This window comes from Botryllus schlosseri, chromosome 2 (assembly GCF_051294905.1).
Source record: "Botryllus schlosseri isolate E-star chromosome 2, Bs_hap1, whole genome shotgun sequence".
Taxonomy (NCBI): Eukaryota; Metazoa; Chordata; class Ascidiacea; order Stolidobranchia; family Styelidae; genus Botryllus; species Botryllus schlosseri.
In genome coordinates, this window is record NC_137237.1 from 10,209,225 (window position 1) to 10,230,091 (window position 20,867).

At 42.3% G+C, this 20,867-nt stretch overlaps 2 protein-coding genes across 2 annotated transcripts; both read left to right on the plus strand.

The window, feature by feature from the left end:
- Positions 1–213: 213 nt before the first annotated feature.
- LOC145433443 (ras GTPase-activating protein-binding protein 1-like) lies at positions 214–2,524 on the plus strand. The gene has a single exon (XM_080310556.1). The coding sequence runs from the start codon at positions 333–335 to the stop codon at positions 1,770–1,772; it is 1,440 nt and encodes a 479-aa protein (XP_080166682.1). The 5' UTR covers positions 214–332; the 3' UTR covers positions 1,773–2,524.
- LOC145433444 (glycosylated lysosomal membrane protein B-like) lies at positions 2,491–8,158 on the plus strand. The gene is made up of 8 exons (XM_080310557.1): positions 2,491–3,257; positions 4,379–4,462; positions 4,527–4,745; positions 5,570–5,695; positions 5,834–6,006; positions 6,666–6,819; positions 7,168–7,264; positions 7,677–8,158. Exons 1-8 carry the CDS (start codon positions 3,153–3,155, stop codon positions 8,015–8,017), a joined length of 1,299 nt encoding a protein of 432 aa, XP_080166683.1. The 5' UTR covers positions 2,491–3,152; the 3' UTR covers positions 8,018–8,158.
- The last annotated feature ends 12,709 nt before the right edge of the window (positions 8,159–20,867 follow it).

The window sequence follows — 20,867 nt, forward strand, 5'->3', positions numbered from 1 at the left end:
TTAGGATTAGGGGTCGTCAAGTGCCAAATTCACTGGTAACACTGGCCTTTAGCAAACCGTTTCTAACAAGTTCGGATATCCTACTGCAGACTGGAAACAATGGTTGTTTTCGGCAATAAGTTGTGCGCGAAAGAGGGGTTCCTTGCATAGAATAACCAAGTGATTATGCAGGAAGTTGCACAATTCCACCCAGGGTTAATAACTGCCGACGTTTCCGTTCCGTAATGTGCACTCTTTCCATGTTTTCCTAGATCAACCACAACTATAAATTAACCTCGGCTCTGCGCAGTAGCATCCCCTGATTTTTCCGACCGGCGACTTATCTCCGAGCGATGGTAAGAATGAATCACCAAAGTCCGAGCCCTTCTCAAGTCGGGCGGGAGTTCGTGCGCCAGTACTACTCCCTCCTCAACAAGGCCCCCGAGATACTGCACAGATTCTACGGCAGCAACTCCTCGTACGTGCATGGCGGTTTCTGCCACGGCGAGCCGGAAGAGGAAGTGGTCGGCCAGACTGCAATCCACAAGAAGATCTTGTCGCTGCAGTTCAAAGAGTGCCACACGAAAGTGTACCAGGTCGACGCGCACTCTACTATCGGAGAAGGCGTGGTGGTCCAGGTCATTGGCGAACTGTCCAACAATCGCAAGCCTCTGCGTCGGTTCATGCAGACTTTTGTGCTGGCACCGCAAGGAGACAACCCGTATAAGTTCTACGTACACAATGACGTGTTTCGGTATGAGGACGAGGTGTATCGGGATGAGACGCCGTCTGAGCGACACGATGAGGAAGGTCAAGTGTCCGATGTAGAGGAGGACCACGACGACATGGACAGCAGGATGAACGCCATGAACCAGTCGCCGCAAATCGCGAACAAAGTGGACCAGCACTTGGACCCCGTGGCGAATTCTGATTCTCACCAATCACCGTCGCCACCCTCGCCTGTTAATGTTGTGTCTGACTCGCAACATTTTGAACCAATTCCGGACCAATCCCATACCGAACCTGAGCCACGGGTTGATTCGCCCGCCTACCCCACATCGAATGATGTGCAAGAGGCTGTGATTGACTCAAACGCGATGGACTCGAAAGACGGCGTTGATGTCTCTGTCAAAGACGCGGAATCGTCACAGACTACGTCCTGGGCTGCTTTGGCATCCAAAAACACTCCGGCCCAGCATAATTTCCAGCAGGGCACTGTGGTGAAGATGAATCAAGCCTACGAAAGGTACGAAAGTGGCGGGAATACAGACCAGCCGCACAAGCCAGGCCCGCAACGGGCGCCCCGGTCTCAACCCGCCCCGCCAAGGGATGAATCTGGTGACGGCAGTGGTGATGTGGGCGCCAGGCGCGGCACCCGTTACCCCGACAATCAGCAGATTTTTGTCGGCAACTTGCCCTACGAAATCACCGAAAGCGATCTCCGTGAGCACTTTCAGCCGTACGGCGAGATTGTGGACGTGAGAATCAATCACTCACACACCAGCAACCCCAGTTTCGGGTTTGTGATCTTTGAAGAGCCCAAGTCTGTCGAGGAGGTTCTGCGTCAGATGCCTACTACGTTCAAGAACAACAAGAGGATTAACATCGAGGAGAAGAAGCAACGCGGGCTTAATCGCGACGGCAGGCGCGGTGGCGGCCCCGCCGGGGGCTGGGACCCGCGCAGAGACAACGTCGGCAGAGGGGGGCGTATGCAGGCCAGGGGCCCGCCGAGGAAAGACTGGGGCGGCTCGAAGGAAGGCCCGCGTTCTAATAATTACGGCCCGAGACGATGATCGCGCCGGCCGGGATCCTGCGAACTGACGACTGACTCTGGCCGGTTTTTTAAGCTCCACTTGTGTAGTTTGAGATCTCGCTGCGGTGTCTATCTCTCTGTGATGGCGAGCTGAAATTTTTTCGTGTAACTTATATATTTTTCCGTCGACTAGTATCCGCTCTAGACCCTATTCGTTTTTGTACGCTGGTAGTGTTTTGAACTCGCGGCGCTGCACTATGACAGCGTGCCGTACCCGGGGTACGTTTAAGGCGGGGCACAATCGAGTACGCGTGTCGTTCAACTCCGAATCTGGTATTAATTAATAATTAGCCTTGGAATCAAGTATGTCCTAATGTCATAAGAGTATGGTTCATACGGATGCTGCACAGCGTAAAGATTAATTTGGTATTTTATTCCTACTTTATCGGACTTTGTGACGATACTGTGGGATGATCACGGCTTCTCGGAAATGTTATTTTCGTAAGGTGTGTGGTACCTTGCTGGATGATTTGGATGCAGTACGATCGGTTAAGTTTCAGGGCTCCGGATTTAGGAAAAAAGGCACCGAAACTATAGTTCTCGATAATAATACAATTTTTAATGAAAAAAGTGGTGTAACATGTTGACTCTCATTACTCGACTCGGATGGTTAATTTAACACCTGATTCGGACTCGAGTTCTCGAATGATTGTGCCTAGCCTTAGTCGCTGTCACTCGAGACGTACCACTTAATCTACGCGACTGTTAATTTTTATTGCGCCCGCTGCTCTCTATTTTTTATTTCTCCTTCCTAATTCTCTGTGATATCTTTCCCGTCTTGTCGGAATCTATCGAATAAATGCTCCGGCGGTAGGTCAGTTGAACTGCATGTGGGCGGTTTCTCACGGATCTCCCGGCGTATGGCAATTCATTCGTACCTAGTTTGTGTATTACGTCTGTGTACATTATGTGGATTTGAATTTCAATTACTCTTAGTCGCGAAATTGCTCTCTTCTCATTTTATCGTTAATTTCTTCTTTGTCTACAACGCGCCGCGGCGATTTTGACTGTAAACGGCTGACCACACGACCTGGTGTTGCGTAACAAGCTGAAAATGGGTGGTATCGTAATTTTTACTGTTTTTTTTTACAACTCTGGCGTCCTGCCGTTGGAACTTGATTCACAATTTTTTGCACGAGGGCTTCGAAGTATTTCGGCACTGAATTGTGTATTAGCAACGTAGTAGTGTATTCGCTGTGGTCAAAATTGGGATGTCTTTGAGTCGGATGTCACCCTTTTTCATGCCTGAATTCTCTGTTGTGTCGCTCTGGAGATTCCGATGTTCTTGTTTCGAATGATGAGAAATATACCGTCTGAATTGTCTTTACTCGAATCGGTTAACAAATGGTTTAAATAAAAGATGTCTTTTTTGCAGATGTGGTTTCGTTATCTAAATTTAGGCCTGATTTTGAGTTGTTGGCGGTTGGACGTTGCGTTCTCGTCAAAGGAGGATCTTACGAGAAAGGTATGGATTTGGATTAGGAGCAGTTGGATTTATGGCAGGTCGTTGACTGGATTGTAGATTGTACAGAGTAGATGGCTGAATTCACTTTTTGTCTGTGGTGCGCAAGGATTTTGTCGTAGTTACGGATGGATTTTGCTTGATTGAGAGAACATTTGGTATCACCGTGACTCTTCAGCGATTCGTCTGGTTTGCATGTCGGGCACGTCTTGCTAGTAAGGTGGTGTGGTCGTAAACAACTGCTAAACCTTCGTTTCTGTGTTTAATATTATTACCAGATTAGGTTACTTGAATGTTTTCATTTCTATTGTAGCATCAACCTAATTTTGTGATGTTTCGATGCTTAATAATAGTGCATAGGAAAGAGTCAGGTACAAATTCAATGATTACTGTTACCAATACAAATGATGCTTATTTTATCCACACGAGACGTCCAATATGCAATGCGATGAACAGATAGGTAGATTTCAAAGTGACCATGTGTCGATCAACCATCTGGTGTACAGATGTTTCTCATATACTGATTACCAGTTTTGTTACTAAAATGATTATGGTACCTAATCAGAAAACGTAACTTTTATCGTTCTGTAGGAAAATGCCATGGTACGTTCCTGTACAGATATCAACGAAATGTAGGACTCAGTACACTATGCTGGTTGATGAAAATGCATTTTTCATCTAATCGGGCCTGATCTGTCATGCTAATTTTAAAATGGTCCTGCTTTATAGGTTCTGTTACTGTATAATGCTGCGGAGATGAATATACCCTGACTGGCCTGACATGTGCTCGGTTGTTAAATTTTGTAGAATTCATCTGTCAGAGTATAATTGTGTCTTCTTTGCTTACATAGCAAGCAAGGTCTATAACCAAATACTCAAATTCTGTATCAAAACTTGTCTTGTTTGTAATAATCCATCTTTGAAGTGTTCCAGTCAAAATCTTATCCATCATCGCACCAGAATTTTTTTTTTAACACACTTCGTCAGTACAACTCAGTTAAAACAAATGGCTCAACTTTATGATGCTCTGCACAAGTGAACCGATGAACTTATCAGCTCCATACATCAGAGTTCTAAAGTAACCATTTTGAAAAAATGATAAACATCTTTACATCAAATTCCAGGTGACTGTCACCCGCAACCCAGGATGCGACTTGAAAGAATGTCAAAATAATAGCACGATAAATTTAATTTACGGCAGAGCCCAGGTATTGTATACACTCAGTATGTGACTAATTATTATGAGTTGAAATATATTCCATTGGTGTTAAGGGACCGAATGATACTTTACATTATGTCATTTCAACTGTGGGACCTTCGAGCCCGACTATACTACTACTGAGATCACCAGATGCTACAGCTTCTTTACAAGTGAACTGGGCGAGATTCGTCAGCAATTCATCGCACGATTTCGCGGGAGCTGTCAGTTTGGTGTCAAGTCTTGGAAAGAGTGCGGTTGCCGATGTCGAGACAGTAATCGTTCTCAACCGCGTGAGTACAGTTATGTCCTGCTCGGTTCGACCTACTTTTCTTTGTGATCTTGTTGAGGTAAAACACCCGTTGCACACTGTGAGGCTACCTTTTATTCCAAAATATGAATTAAAGTTTACATCCGTAGCTTGTCCAGCAACGCACTAGAAAGCAAATTTGTTCATGCGCCAATTTTGCCAGATAAATCTCTGCATTCACAAATCTTGATAGCCCAACAAATCAATAAATATTAGCCAACCGTCTTGGTCTTTATTCAGTGTTCATTATGGACCTGACTTTTCTGCAGAGAAACATGGGATAGCTTTCGGGGTTGTGGATGTGGTAATATGTACCCCTCGACCATAGTAATTAGCAATATTCTACATAGGTCGAAGTGAATATATGTTCTTGTTCTAAATAGCATTAGACGTTAAATTCACCTGTCATAGCATCCAAGTACAGACTGGTGGTCTGATGTGCTTTGCTATTGCTAGTGATAGAATTGTTTTCTATGGTACAGAAACAGACCTTGTAAATGAAGAATGTATAATGTTTGTATCTGCCCAAATGCCCACTACACTGCACTATACCTTTATGTGATGGTTTCGTCAGGAGATTTTATAAATTTGCCTCTATTGGAGACAGCAAGACAGTGACACATATTATCCGATAAACATCAGTTATGATCAATTCTCAACTGCATTGTCATTGCGATATAATATTTGCCTTGTTAGCTGTTGCTGTGTTACACTTTTTGCAGACCGGCAGAGATATTAACATGCATAGAAAGAGAGACTCATAGCTTTGACTTTTCCTATGTTTTCGATTAAGTGACTTCATTTCAGGTACTCCAATACAACGATAGTACAGACACAGCAGTATATAACGCCAATACAGAAATCCAGCCGCATATATCGCTGAATCGACTGATTTGGAATGTGACTACGTTGGAAAACACGACTCAGCTCTTGGTAAGATTCGTTAGGCTACCGGTACATCGCAATACCTCGCCAATTTACATTGTGCGATGGTGATTATTGCTCTGTACATTAATATGGAAATCCATAGATGGGTTGTAAGTCATTTTCGCCGTTAATCGTCCCTTACAGGGTAAAGGTGTTGGTGAGGTGTCATTTTCTCCGAACAGCTCCATTTCAATGAAATTTACACCTTATGGATGTCGAGGCCAGGCGAGCATACTGCCATCACTGCCGTTTAATGCCAACTCTTCTGGATGGGAGATAAATTTGGATTCGCTTCTTACAAAACAAGCGGGATCTAGGTATTTATCCTGTTTTTCATGCTGTTGCCATTTTCTTGATTTTGCGAGATGGAAGGAATGTGTCTTTTCTTGTTGCGCAGATTGTCCGGCTGTTTTCACCCACATGTTACAGATTAAAGAGTAGTGACTTCTACCGAGCTGCATGTTCGAGAAAAACTTTTTCTGTTTAACATTATAATGTCTAATTCCGACCTTTCTTTATATTTTTTCAGTATTATTTTATAAACGGATGCATTATTTAAATATCATTGTCACTTATCTAACTTTTTCCGGTAGAGAGTAACTAGATGTTCTATTCGCCGCATTTTCATCGCAAGAGGCACCACGCCTACTAAGCTGTAGCTGATAGGCCTTTGTGTAGCATGGAAGATTGTTTGAGTGTTGTATCATTGGCAATTCTGCATTCCCAAATTAACTTCAAGGGCAAGTCTGCAGGAATATTAAGTCTCATCGAATGCCCTCAACTAGTCGGTCAAACTTTGCACTTGCTTGTTTTAGCCCACCTTCTACCAGAGTATCATCAGTGACTACTTTAACTACCTCTGGTTAGAATAATATATCTTGTTGAGCTAAATGATGGATCACAGCTCGGTATGATCGTGGAATTACGACGTCGGTCAATCTCCAGCAACCACACTTGCTGGTATGTTCTTTTTCAGATTTGCTATTGAGGCGCTGTTGCTTGGTGTTGAGACCAATACGTCGAAACTGTCTACGAAATCCATCGATGACGAATATGCGCCCGCCGCGTTCACCACAGATGAAATCCTATGGAAGAAAAGCGCCGTGTCTACTTTTCAAAAGTGGAGAGCCGTAAGTTTTTTTTGCTGTGCTCGCGTTTTTGGACTGCTTCCGCTGGTCTTGCAAACCAGAGGTCCCGGGCACGATTCTCTGATGTCTGTCCACCAAAAAGTCAGCCGCCAGGGAGAAAACACGGACTGTTGTACCATGAATGAAACTGAAATACTCTCTCTCTCCCACTAGGAGATTTTCCATACCCATAATCAGAATTAACCAGTAAGTAAGTGCTTGTAATTTTTCGCCTCTCTTTCAGATATTTGCCTCGCGTTTGCGGTTTTGAACCGTTTCAACCTGAAATAGCTTGCCTGAGCACTGGTGACTTCCTCTACTCCGATTTGACTCGATTGTCTTTATTTCCAGGTCGGTTACACCACTTCGGAACACACTCGCAGTTCGGTGACTGACGTCAAATCGACCTCGCTTACCGCACTGAATGAGACTTCGGATCAAGTTAAAGGTCGGTAGTTAATCATCAGTCACCTAATTTTAAAGACTTCTCATCAGTTGAACAGTACGATTCATTATTGATCTGAATGCCATTGCCGGTCGAAGGTCATCTGTTTTTACTGGGGCATCACGCATCAGTGAAAGAATTCTATGATGAGGCTACGATAGCCCTTGCTCAGCTCATGGTTATCTACCGTGTGGGCGTGGCATAGACACCCAAAAATGGTTTATCAACGAATGGCCATTTTACTGTAGCCCAATTTTAAAATATTATATTGAATTGTATTGCTTTAGCCTTGAACCTCTCCGTGGTGTATTTCAGCTTACCATCAAATCCCAAACCCAAGATTAGCATTGGCGTGGGTTTACCAATTCGATAGTCACGTTGCGCGACCGTCTGCAATCTGCATGTTTCGTTTCAGGCATTCGCGCAAATAGACTTCTTGCGTCGTACTTCGGCTCGGAGAAATTGGCGGCGCTTAAAGTCGAGTCTGTGATATTCTCTTTCGGGCAACCGGAAGACGGATTTTATGTCGCCAGCAATTTCACGAGCTGGACTTCCACCGTCGGATTTGGAGATCCGCCCACGGACCAGTTTTCCACTCTCGTGCTGTGCATGATCTTTATTGGTATCGGATGCCCGTTGTTGGTGATTCTTTTCGGCGGGTTGTACGTGATTTATGTCAGAATCAAAAGATCTGGCAACGCGTTCAGGGCGAAACTCTTGCCCACCAACTACGACTATCAGCCGATCGAGAAGTGAACGGTCTGCGGCGTTTTTCCTTGCGTTCATGTGCCTATCTTGTCATTTTTCTGATTGTCCCTTTTCAATGTGATCTCTCATGACTTATGCATTTTCCTCTTGTGTATCATTTATACCTCGAATTATTGTGATTTTACGGCGGCTCTTGTTTGCTACTTGCTGTTACTGTGCAGATTCAGGAACGGAAGGTCACTCGTTAGAACTGATAAAATATGATGTGGCTAGTTCAGGGGTTCTCAAAGGGTGGGCCACAGGAGCGTCTGAGGTGGGCCACAAAGCTATTTAGAAAATCTTAGAATTAATGTAAATGTAGTTATATTTGTTATGTTAATCGAATTATACGTGGGCTTACGTTTCACCCAACTCTGATGAGACGTAGAGTCAAGTATGGAGTCAGCATGTACAAGTCCAAAACGGGAGGGAGAAACGGTGGCGTTTTCCACTGGCTATGGCAACGTACGGCTAACAGCAACTAAAATAATTTCGAGTATATAATAACTGGAAGGTAATGCTGAAGTGACCAAGTATTCTCGCAGGAGCTGGGGCATATGTCGTATGCCGTTGAAAGGGGTGTGCAATAAACTCGGAATGAAGAGTAATTGATGTATAGATTTACTGTAGGCTACTAAGGCAAGTCGTATTATTGTAAGATAAAATAGCCGTAATTGCAAATTATTCGCAACTCCTGGTGGAGGTATACCGCACCACCGCAACGAATTGTAATGGATTGGGGATTTAGCGGAGCGCATTAATATTTGGATTCGGTTTAAAATGTCCGCCCTGATATCATGGTACATAATGTAAGAATCACATGAATTGATTGTATAATTGGATCGAATATTCTGACATCGCAACTTCAGTAGGTTTGGTACAAGATGTGTTACTGCATGCATATTAAAAAAATATTTCCCTACTTCCCTGCAGTACCCCATTCACCAATGAATTGTTTGAAGCTGACCCAGAATGATTATATTATTTCCCACAATAGTGGAACTAAAATCCCAATCACAGAGTTGATGCGGGAATTTGATCATTGTGTTTCGCAATGCGAATGGACCAGCGGACGATCAAAATATACACAAGAGTTTCAGCCTATGATCTAGCAAGGCCGTAACTGCAGCAGCCATACCCTCGATTGCAGGACCTCGAAGGGCCCAAGATTATTTCGTTGGTCGTTTGTTGGAGGATATTTATTCGACTTGAAAATTTTTGTCGCGCTTCGCGCGATTGAATGGGCCGAAAGATCTACATTTGAATATTATCAGTAAAAGAGAAAAATGTGCATATTATAGAGAAATAGGCATATCGGCGCAGTCGATTACCACGCATTGAACAGGATTATGACTCCAATATAAGAGGTGGGCCACAGCGCATATTCAAACCGGAAAAGGGGCCACGGCCAAGAAAGGTCTGAGAACCCCTGGGCTAGTTGAAGTGAAAGAGAACAGGACTTTCCGCCGACATTGTCAGGTAATTTCAAACCGAAATCTGTAGGGTCCACCCCGAAAAGCCCAGGTCCTTACTGCAGTGCACGTCACATGTCGGCCTTATCTTGTGTTTTAGATCTTGGTATGTCCCGGCCAGAGGTGGTCAAAGTAGTCAAGATAGCTAATCAAGTAGAAGTAGAAGTAGCGACGAAAAAGCTACTCAAGTACGAGTAGAAGTACTTCTTTCATAAGCAACTTAAAACTACTTGAAGTAGAAGTCGAATTTACTGACTTCAAAAGTACTCAAGTTAGTAAGTAGTTGTGAAAACGATCCTAATTCGTTCACATGGATTGTAAAAAGGTGCAAATTAAGCTCTGCAAAAGGTGACGAGCTTGATTCATATTGATGCATACCAGCAGGTATCCAATTTTCGATAGCATAAGCATTCGTCCACATCATAGGATGAAAACGATAGTATTATTATGGAAATGCGATACTTATCATCTGCTTTCTCGAATCTGGCCCTTCAAAATAAGGACAAATCTTAGAAATAAGGACGGTATGGCAACCCTGTATATATGTATATATATTAATCTAATGGTTTCAGCCAACATGCGGATGTCATTTTCGACCAAAGCTTTATTTGGTAAACACACTTCGTGAAGTCGCATGTGGGCCGAAACTCCAGATGTCTTGGTGTGTCGCGGAGAGGTTATGGCAGGCACTGAAATGCCTATTTTTAAAGAAATGACACGTACTTTTAGTACTAAATAGACGAAATGTACAGGTACGAAACGATTTCGTGAATCCTCCATCATATGCACCTTTCGAAACTGCTTACTTGAATACTTTACGGATATTTCACTACCTATACTGCCGCTGGAAATATTTTTCAGATACCTTGCAAAACACTTCTTCTACTATTCTAAAAATTCAAGTGGTCCCTTCTACTTGTACTTGGGTAGCAACGCTGTCTGTATGATCACCTTTTCCTTTAACCATTTTGTATTGTATTCGGACATGATGCTTAGTAGGGACTAGGGATGGTGTGAACATGAGAATCACGTTCGCGTTCTGTGTGTGAGCCTGGGAAATTTAGAAGTTCACGTTCACAAACGAACCTTAGTAGGTTCTGCACTTTTAACCTTCTTCATATATTACAATTTTTCAAGTCATAATAACAACCTCGGTTGAAATTATTGGAATTTCAACTTCGGATCAATCTATGTATGGAGGTAGCAGCCTAAAAAAATCAACACTAAACGAGCATGCACCTTGCCAATTTTTAAAAATTTTACTTGCTTTGTTACAAAAGTTTGATCGACATATTCAGCTTTCCATTCGTGAATATTTAGTGACTCTCTGCTGTGAGATTGGCCCACAATCACACTACATCAAGAACGAAATAGTACACTACATCTGGGAAGTCAGCGCATGATGCTTATTCAAACTATAAGTGAAATTGATATACATGGTTGCCTAGTGAAAAAAAGATCTAGCAGGCGTACGAGATCCATCTTGATTTGATATGTTTATATTGTGCCATAAAATCCAAATCCGTGTGATTGGGGTGTTGGTTACTGCAGTACATGTACATTGTATTATACATAGGCCTACATGTATAACTCGTTTATGGGGTGATATCGGCAGCAAGTATAGAAACCCGTTTTACACTCTGCTCAATATCAATGTAGCAATAGTCAGACGCCCAGTACATTGTCCGGTCTGGCCTAGACCGTTGATGCGTAAGCTTATATTCCCTTGGAAGTCATCGTCGAAATTGTGGGCAAAGCGACGGAAGATGCTCACACGAACCTGAACCTTTTAGGGCAGGGCTGGCCAACCTTTTCAGCCAGAGGGCCACATTCGATTGACTAACTTTTGCGCGGGCCACTTTCCGCGCGAATCGCGAAAATTTTTTGAAGTTCATAGGTCAATAATATTGTCACTTGACTGTGTTACGGGCCTGCAGTATACCCCTGGGCTAAGTTTGCGAGGACTGGGCTATTCGGCGCATGGACATATCGATATCGAAAGCTGCGACCAACATGCGTCAATCATTTCGTGCCTAGGTTTCATAGTCGACGGTCTTACTGCGAGCGCAAACGCAAGGTCGCATATGTTGAACGACAATCTGATACGTACGGTGTTCTTCCATTTTCACAAAAGGGCAACGATATTAAAAACAAGAAATCGAGTGACAACATATTGCGCTAAGCTTGCAGAAAATTTTTACCTTCGATAAATCTATAGCAAATTATTCTGCTCTATTGTAGTGTACGAAGATATACCAATATGTGAATAGTTGATGGATCTGTCAATGAGTCGAAACTGATATTTTATTCATCACATCCCAAGTGTTGAGGCCAGACTAATCAATTTTTTGTTGGCCGCAAGTTCACAATCTGTGCAATCCATTTTTAATGATATTAGAAATTTCGGAAATTACCTCGCGGGCCACTCAAAACCTTCTCGAGGGCCACATGTGACCCGTGGGCCACGGGTTGGCCGGCCCTGTTTTAGGGGTTCGCACCATTCCTAGTGCTTAGGCTTGACGCTGTGCTTAGACTCGCGCGCTTGTGCTGACAACGAACATTTTCTCGGCATTCAAGTACCCTAAAATATGAACCTGTCATACACACACCAGTGTTGGGATCAAGTCACTACCTTCGAGTCACGAGTCATCTCGAGTCATTGCAGATTTTGACTCGAGTCAAGTCAAGTCAATCGATTTTCAAAGGTGACTCGAGTCAAGTCAAGTCACTCGTTTTTTGGAGGTGACTCGAGTCAAGTCGAGTCAAGTCACGAGTCAAGTCACAATTCAAGTTAATTTGGGTTTTTGAGCGATGATTCAAAGTCATTACATTTTGCTTGCCGTGTGAAAGACAGATTAATTGATCATGTATCTTGAATCAAATACCGAATATCTAGTTCAAGATACATGCAAAAAGACGTTGTATCCCTCACGCACACGTTGAACTGTTAATAAAATACGTAAGTGTACACTGTATACTTGTGCGAACAGCTACATGCTACAGTCAGTTGTTATCATCCAAAATATAGGACCTAATACGAAGCTTCGAGAAGTTGAAACAAATTGATATGGCAAAATAGCCTACACTATCCATCTACACATCCGTGAGAATATAAATGCACAAACTATATTTGTTCGATTTAAATCATAGATAAGGGTTGGTAAAGGTGAGCACTGCGCAACGTAAGCATTGATCCGTCTAAGAAACAGAGACACATTGCTATTTAGATTGTTATTCTACTACTACTACTACGACAACGTAAGCTGTGATTGTTTCGTTTGCGGTCAATTTATTTGTGATCTACCACCAATCGAGGATCAGTGTATCGTATAATCAGTGAATGACTAGTTGCTCTCACAAGTGACACCATCGTATCTCGAATAATCCGAACATACACAAGATACAGTGATTTATTCGACACCGTTTACTTGATGACTTGAAATTGACTCGTAAATTTTGCTCCGAGTCACGAGTCAATGCACATTTTTGTAGCTTCAAGTCAGGTCAAGTCAAGTCATTTTTCCAAAGTGACTCGAGTCAAGTCAAGTCATACGAAAAAGTAGACTCGAGTCATCCCAACACTGATGCACACTCTTTGCTCGCGAGTTTTTGCAACTTGATTGACCTCGGAGTTTTATACCGTGTGGTGGAGATATTGGGATATGTACGATGTAGGATTTCCCCCTGTATTTCGATTGCTACAATCATTTACACCCCAGCCGCAAGATATAAATCGGTTACTTGAATCCAAGCATGACACGGCGTGACTTTAGAAAATAAGATTCGAATAAGTAATGTAAGTAGTGCCAAAACTAAATACGTAAATCCTGGGGAATTATGTTTTTAAATGTTTCTTGTGCATATATATATATATATATATTCAAAACAAACTTTACTTGAGTAATTTAGCAGGGTTACTTTGCATGTTCAGTTTTTTAATTGATTTTGGTTGTACGTTATTGAAAAATATTTTAATTACCCAAGTAGTGCTTGCATGAAAAATGCATCATTCCTATAAGGAAAAGTATCATAATCAGTGACCAGTACAATCACGATAACGGCATTTTTTACGAACTTACACTTATTAGTATCTCCTATTCTGCATTAGTCGACAGGATATATCTCGTAATTATACAAAACAATCAGAAGATATTGGAAAACGGCTAACTAACTAAAACGCACAGTTCCAAAAGACTTTTTCTGTCTATTCATAGCCGTATTTGGCAAATATTTCGTTTTTTACTCATATATTTTTGTATATATCTTTTAATTCGCTATTTTGGCGTGTACTCATTTTCAAATTTGCATCATTATTTCAAATTCTACTCGAGTACCACCATTGACTATTTTGAATACCTCTTACAACTCTCTGTATTTCAATAACGTACAGATGCAATTTTATAACTTGTATCGTAATCGGTAGACAAAGCACAGGCAAACAATAATTCCCGATCACAAGTATGCAGCTGAGATGACGGAAAGCACTTCTTGTAACTAATATATGTATTTCACTTTGTGACTTGTTCGGTAAACAATTTTGTCGAACACGCACAGATACAACATTTTGTTTCCTTCAAATATGCTACAATGAGGCCAATAGGCTCAGTCATATTGGTGTTGACGCTTCGTTTATGTTACGATCAACATCTAGGGTAGCACGGAAATTACAAATGATCACGCCAGACTCAGCCAAGTTTATTCTGCATCTAGCGAAATGAAACGTGAGAAATACACAGAATGGGAATACGTCTCGAGTATGATTCGTACAAAACAGCAGCAGACATACTGGTTATTGTCAAATCTACGTGTTACTCTCATTCATCACGTAGCCCAGGCCGCGTTACAACCATTTCGGAGTGATGTATCCCTGATTTGAACCAAACAGACGCTCGATGATTCTCCATTATTTCGAGAGCATTTTGGTGCGCTGTTAAAACCCCCGACACGTTGACAGACGTGAGAAAAGTAGCCCCTTCATCTGCGCTCAATATCGCCGCACACGGCGTGGGACCGCGCGACATAATTGACCGAAGCCGTGTCACTTTCAGAAGCAGTTATCGATCCGGGTTTTCATCTTTGAAAAATAGCAGACCTGCCAGCGAGGAATAGTATTTGGAAGTGTGTCATCGCGCTTGTATCCTCGCTCTGCTTGCAGACTGTTTATTGCGAAATATAAGGGATTTAGATCATATGTGTAGTAGATTAATATCCTTTGTCCAGGACCAATGTTGTTGTTCGCTCACTCACTCCACCTGTATTGGCGACCGCTTTTCTTGCCTAAATATAAAATATAAAATATAATATCATGTACCAGAAAGAATCCATCACTTTTCTCCCGGTTAGATGAAAATAGTTAGGACTTCGGAACTCACCACGGCAAAGTGGCGTAGAACGTGTAGCGACCTTCCGTGGTAGGCCTTCGTCCTCTCTAATAATGGCCCTATTTTCCGTGGCGATATCGGTCTACTTCAAAGTAACGGTCATAGCAGGGTAGGGAAAACCGGAGCAAAATTCGCGTTGGGATTGTAATATTGAGATATTTAAGTTTGTGTGCTGCTGTATCCACCTATTAGCTTCCGACCACTCCTCAGAGTGATCATGATCAGGTTCAATTCGTATTGGTATTACTGCTCGCTCGTGAGGTACATCGGTGTCGCGATGTCCAATGGAGACAAAACGCGAAATAGTGAGCTGTTTCTTCCGTCAATTGGTGACGCAATGTATACACAATACACTTCTATCTTTCGAGAATGACAAATGATCGGATACCAGCGATAAATCTATGTCATTGTAGTATTTTGGCGCGTTAGGTTTATTTATAGGCGTTAATACCAACTAGAAATCTTCGCCGGTAGTCACGAAGCACAGATTGTAACAACGTTAAACCAGATAAAAACGATGTAACCGATTTTCGGGACAGATAATGGTATGGAAAGTGCAGTCAATATTGATTACTAAAAGACCCTTGCTTGGTAACCAATCGGCGTTCTGTTATTTGTGTTTTAGGAAAATTGCCTTCCATCACGTTTCGCACATCTGCGTATTGTCGGTATAGTTTTACCGGGGTCTAAATAATGTCATCATTGACATGTATGTATTTTGTATAAAGTAAACGCAAAACATGCCCGGGAACAGTGATACGAGCAGTGGACGGCGCACCGTTGGATATTTGATCTGCGCTATTTACTCCAGTGAAAAATCCCTCTATGCTAATTACAACGGAATCGCAAAGGCGAGTGCACGGCGCTGCTCCACCTTCGATCAGTTTTAATTATTTTCATGTAAAACATTCCGCTCTACATTTGTGATCGCGCATTTGTTATTCGCCTTTTGACCCTAACTTTACTTTTCGCGAACTCAGGGCGACGAGCTCGGATTCCAGAGTATTTTCGCGCCCACGAGTTACATCAATCATATAATTTATTTGTATTTATGTAAAGTTCCCAGCAACACAAACTTATGAGTTTTAAGGTGATACTTTATCTACAAGTGTAAAAAACGAAGACAAAGTGGGTTGATGACTTTAGTATTCTTTTCACCGCTACGTTGTTGAAGTTAACTACGATGACCTTCTAAGCTCGCTACCATTGCCGATGCGTGACAGGATAAAAACTACATTTATCCCCAGCAGAAAACTAAGCATGATGAATATCCAAGCTGCGTGTAAAGGAATTTCTACGTTTATACGAATTCGCATAGAAATTTAATGCGATAATACCTTTCCACCGCGTCATTCCTTTTGAGGGACGAGATAAATCTTATGTCTCAAAGGCTCCTGTCACAATACTCCATCAATATGCCATCACGAAAAGCAAGGTCGGTGTGCATTTTTTCTACTTGTATTTGCGGATGTATCCCAATTACGCAGGATATTCCGAGACAGCACTGTATTTGGTCGGCTGCAACGTTCGCATTTTGATAACCACAATATCGTAGACGCGATGAATCCCATGCAGTGCTGTTTCGGGATTCCGAATTGTGCTTTCCCGCCGCCAGACAGAATGTTGAGGCTAGACTAGTACTGTAGTAGGGGGAAGGGGGGGGGGTCGAAAATGTCGCGTGAATTAGAAAATTGTATTTATGTAACAGTGGAGTAATGCCTGCTGCTGCTGCCAGCGCTCGTTAAACAAAACTTGTTTTCCTTCGCTATGCAATTGCAAGTCGCTATGAAGCCGCCATTTTGAATGCAAATGTTACTCGCTATATAGCAGTCAGAATCATGCAATCCATTTATGAAAGCACTCCAATTGTTGCATTCTTTATTGTCCTATAGGACACTATGGTTGCATAGTACCGCTGACGCAAATGAATCTTATCCGTGATTCAAAACCTGCCACTGAAAGATGCAAAGTAATAGGCTATATAGCGAAGACGGACACTCGGACAGTGCTTCGCAAACAGTGAAAGGCGGCCTAGAATTACTCAATTGTTAGTTGACCTTTTCATTACGCCATGATTGATATCTGGCGTTGTGTCATTCTTTGGAATTTTTTTGCCCTCCCGAATTTTCACTGTGGTTTTACCCCGGTTGCCATGTATTGTACATAATCTAAGTTTCTGCATAATCGATATCGCGGTGTCGGGCCGTTTCCCAATTCAAATCTTCCATACAACTGTCATTCAAAAAGGTTAACGACGCTTAGGATGAAATAGCACGCAGGTAGCATAACAGCGGGCTTAAATTCGATTGTAAAAGAATTGGAAACCTATACACCCAAGGTATTTCATATGCCGTTTCGTCACAAATGCAGAATTCGGGTTCATTATTTCGAGTAAAAGTTTAGGAGGCCAACGAATATTTCAAATTTGAATTGGGCCACGACCATGAAAAGGGAACTTTACTGATATGCAGTATATCGTACGCAAACCTCACTGATGACCTAGAAAGCTGTGATAACATGACAGACTTCACGGTTTTCTAATTGCCCAAATACTATATGGACATCAGGGAAAGTGCTTTCCGAATACATTTTTAAACAATAATATGGATGAATTCTGAAAATGTGGAATCGAAGTATTTTAGTAGTTTTCAGAAATGATGAGACTTAATAGTGAAAAAATGTGTCGCGCAGGGTCTGTATTATTTTGTGTGTGAGTGCTAGGCAGATGTAAACTACAGTTCACTGATATATATTATGTATAAATATATGCGTTTATGGCTTGAGAAATTGCGCTATCATAGGTGACCGTAGTGTTCAAATGTTCCTATCTCTCATATCTTTCTACAATTGATAGGGTAGTTAGGAGCATTCAACGAGTGTGCGAAGGTACACTCTTTAAGATTTGTAAACTTAGCTCGGGTGCCATCACCGCTGCGCACCACAGTCCGTGGTAAATGGATATATCTCAGCAGGGTACATTCAGCGTGGGTCGTGTGAAGACAAACTTGGCATTGAGATATTGATTTAATGATAGTGCAATGCATATTGAATTATAGTAGCGCTTGTCAGAAAAGATGTGTGTGGTATACTGGCGTAGCCAATGAGGAGTGAAAGTCGAATTTGCCCCTCCAGATTTTCGACTTGTTAATTTTGATGTCGTCTGTATTCAGTATGTCACAATGAATCCGCTACATCACGGTATTGTTGAAAATTTGAAAAATCTGAGCATCGGTCTGACATAACCTTGAAATGCTACGCACTACCGCAAGTATCGTGATAAAAGGTATAGATGCCAAAGAACCACTCCTATCATGCACAAAGTACATAGGTTACGACACACGGACCATATGCCCCTTCTCGTCATCCCATCCGTGTAAGCGGTGTCTTACAAAAGCCTAGAAGTGGGCCGTGCTACAAGTCGGCAGCCATCGAATAAAAATGAAGAAAATTGGCCTGGTGTAAATGGCCGTGACCGTAGTAGTCAAGAAACACCACGAATACCACAAAAAACAACACAAAACAACACACGGACCATACGCATTTCCACAATGATATGCGTAAGTTTGTAAAGAGTATACCTCAAAGTCCATATTGATAAATACTCGATTTTGCCGAGCCCACAGACGAGCATTGCGACACGGCGATAATCGAAACACAGGCAGTACGAGTGTGCTTCCAATATACATAGCATCCGCGTGATCCCAGAATACGCATCCCAGTATTCGGTGACATATAAATGCGTTTTAATTACAAGTAGATATTTCAGACACTCTGTAGGCATTACTTTGAATAGTCGCCCCACAAACGGAAATCGTTTCACTCAGGGCGGAACCGCTTGTCAAGTAGTCTCGATACAAACTGCAAAGTAATTGCCGTGTTGTCAGGAATTTTCGAAAGGGCTCGAGTAGCATAACGCAAAAATAAACCGTGTTACTTGTTTGAGTTAATGCCGGATAACAAGCTTTGCCGGGATGACTTTGTGATAAGGCGTTCTTTAATTGCTGGAACAATATCGTCCCGTTCGAAACGCTCACTCTACCATCGTGACTGTATTTGCGCAGAGGAATATAGATGCATTTTTGAGTGACACGGAGACAGCTTGTGGACAAACACGGCAAATCTATTTGCGGAGCAAAGTTGGCCGGGACTAGATCGTGGGAGATGTCATTATCTAATTTATCACAGGTTGTCACATTCCCGAAGCATTGTCTGCGCGATGTTCGGCGTGTGGATTGCTGTAAACTGTAATCTATGCTCCACGCAGATATTACAGGCGCAAATGCGTACCGCATAGTCATACACACATTATCGCTATTATACGCGCATTTCCGATGATGTCCCGTATTAGTCATAGTAGAACTTTTCACTCCAATGTTACGCGATAACCGCAGTAACGCCACGGCTACGATTTATTATTAGATCTTGTACTCATGAAGTAACGGATGCAGGGTGCGTATTGAAAATTATCCCGGCCAGTATAATAAAAATGCGCTTTCTTCTCGAACGCAATGCAAAGAAATCACAATCGGCCCAGTATAGGTAAGAGGTGGTCTCGTGGTCAGTATCGAAGTACTTTATCTTCTTCTTCGGAGTACTCAAGTATCATTTGACTAGTTGCACTATCTAAAAAGATTACTTCCACTGAAAATAATTACTTTTGTACTTACGTAGAAGCTGCTACTTAAAATATTACTTGAGTAGACATTTACGAAATTATTACTACTCTCACGACCAACGATAAACACTTTAATCCCCTTTCCATAGGCATATATTTTGTTCTAGCCACAATTCCATACGCGCGGATTACGTTGCTTTAAAGATACAAATTCAAATATGACATGAGTAAATTTGAGGTAAGCCGCAACTGCTCATAAAATATCGACAGTCTCTATTTCTAATGTGTATATATAATATCTTATCAGCTTGTACAACATTGAAATAGTGGTATGTTTGATAATGATGCACACACATTATAGTGAGTATATCGCTGCAGGTAAATTGCAAAGTTGCTTTCGTTTACCGGTAATTGGTATCAACAACGCGCAAATTGCGGCGCCGGACAGGAAATCGCAATGAGTCAAGGGACACCGACAGCGAAAACGCGATCGCAGATATTTCCGAACGTATATAGTTTGGAAAGTGGCAATTCCGTTAGCACCTGAACATAACGAGGGTTTCGTATGATGTCACATGGCTGACGACTTACCTCAAAACTTGGTTCATGAATATGTTTCAAGTGGTTACAAGTATTCCCACCTGCGTGAAAACAATGTCATATTTACCACGACTGTAATGTAACCCGCCACGTAACCAGCCCTACCCCGATTTCGCTTCCGGCTACTCAAGGAATTCCTTCGCCGCCGTGCCTTCACCTCGTCTGTGCTGTTTACGCGGATTAAAAAGATCAGGGCGGAGCTAGCGCCGGAACCTTCTGTTGTATCGTGATTGCTTTGGCGGGCAAAACGATGCGAAGTCGCTCGCGGGCGGATGTTGAGAATACACGATTTCGCTGTGATCCTGCCGGATCGCGAGCGCTAAACAGACAAAAAGGCACGTCGATAAACTGCTGGAGTAGGGCCGTAAATCATTGACTCGAAAACAGTTTTTAAACATTTTCGTGTTCTTGTTTGTTCATTTATGTTTCACTGTTAGCTTTCCCGACCGTGCGCGTCAGATAACGGTTATGTGTTTTAGTTTGATTGACAGGAAGTGCGCGAGAAAACTCAATTGTTTCAGTGAACAACAATTTGCTCAGTGGCCCCATCAGAAACATAAGGGATATATTAATTAATGTTTGATAAAGCCAATTCGACAGTCGGCGATTCTGCCATGTCTTTATCCCGGACAGTTGTAAATGTAGCGTCTGAATACGTTATGTGTTGTTGAACTTTATACAGGTGATAATTAGCGAGTCAGCACCACCAGACTTGCAGACTTACATCCGGCAATGATCGGGTTGCACAATCCACAAAGCTAAAACGATATGATAAAACAATACCATTGAAG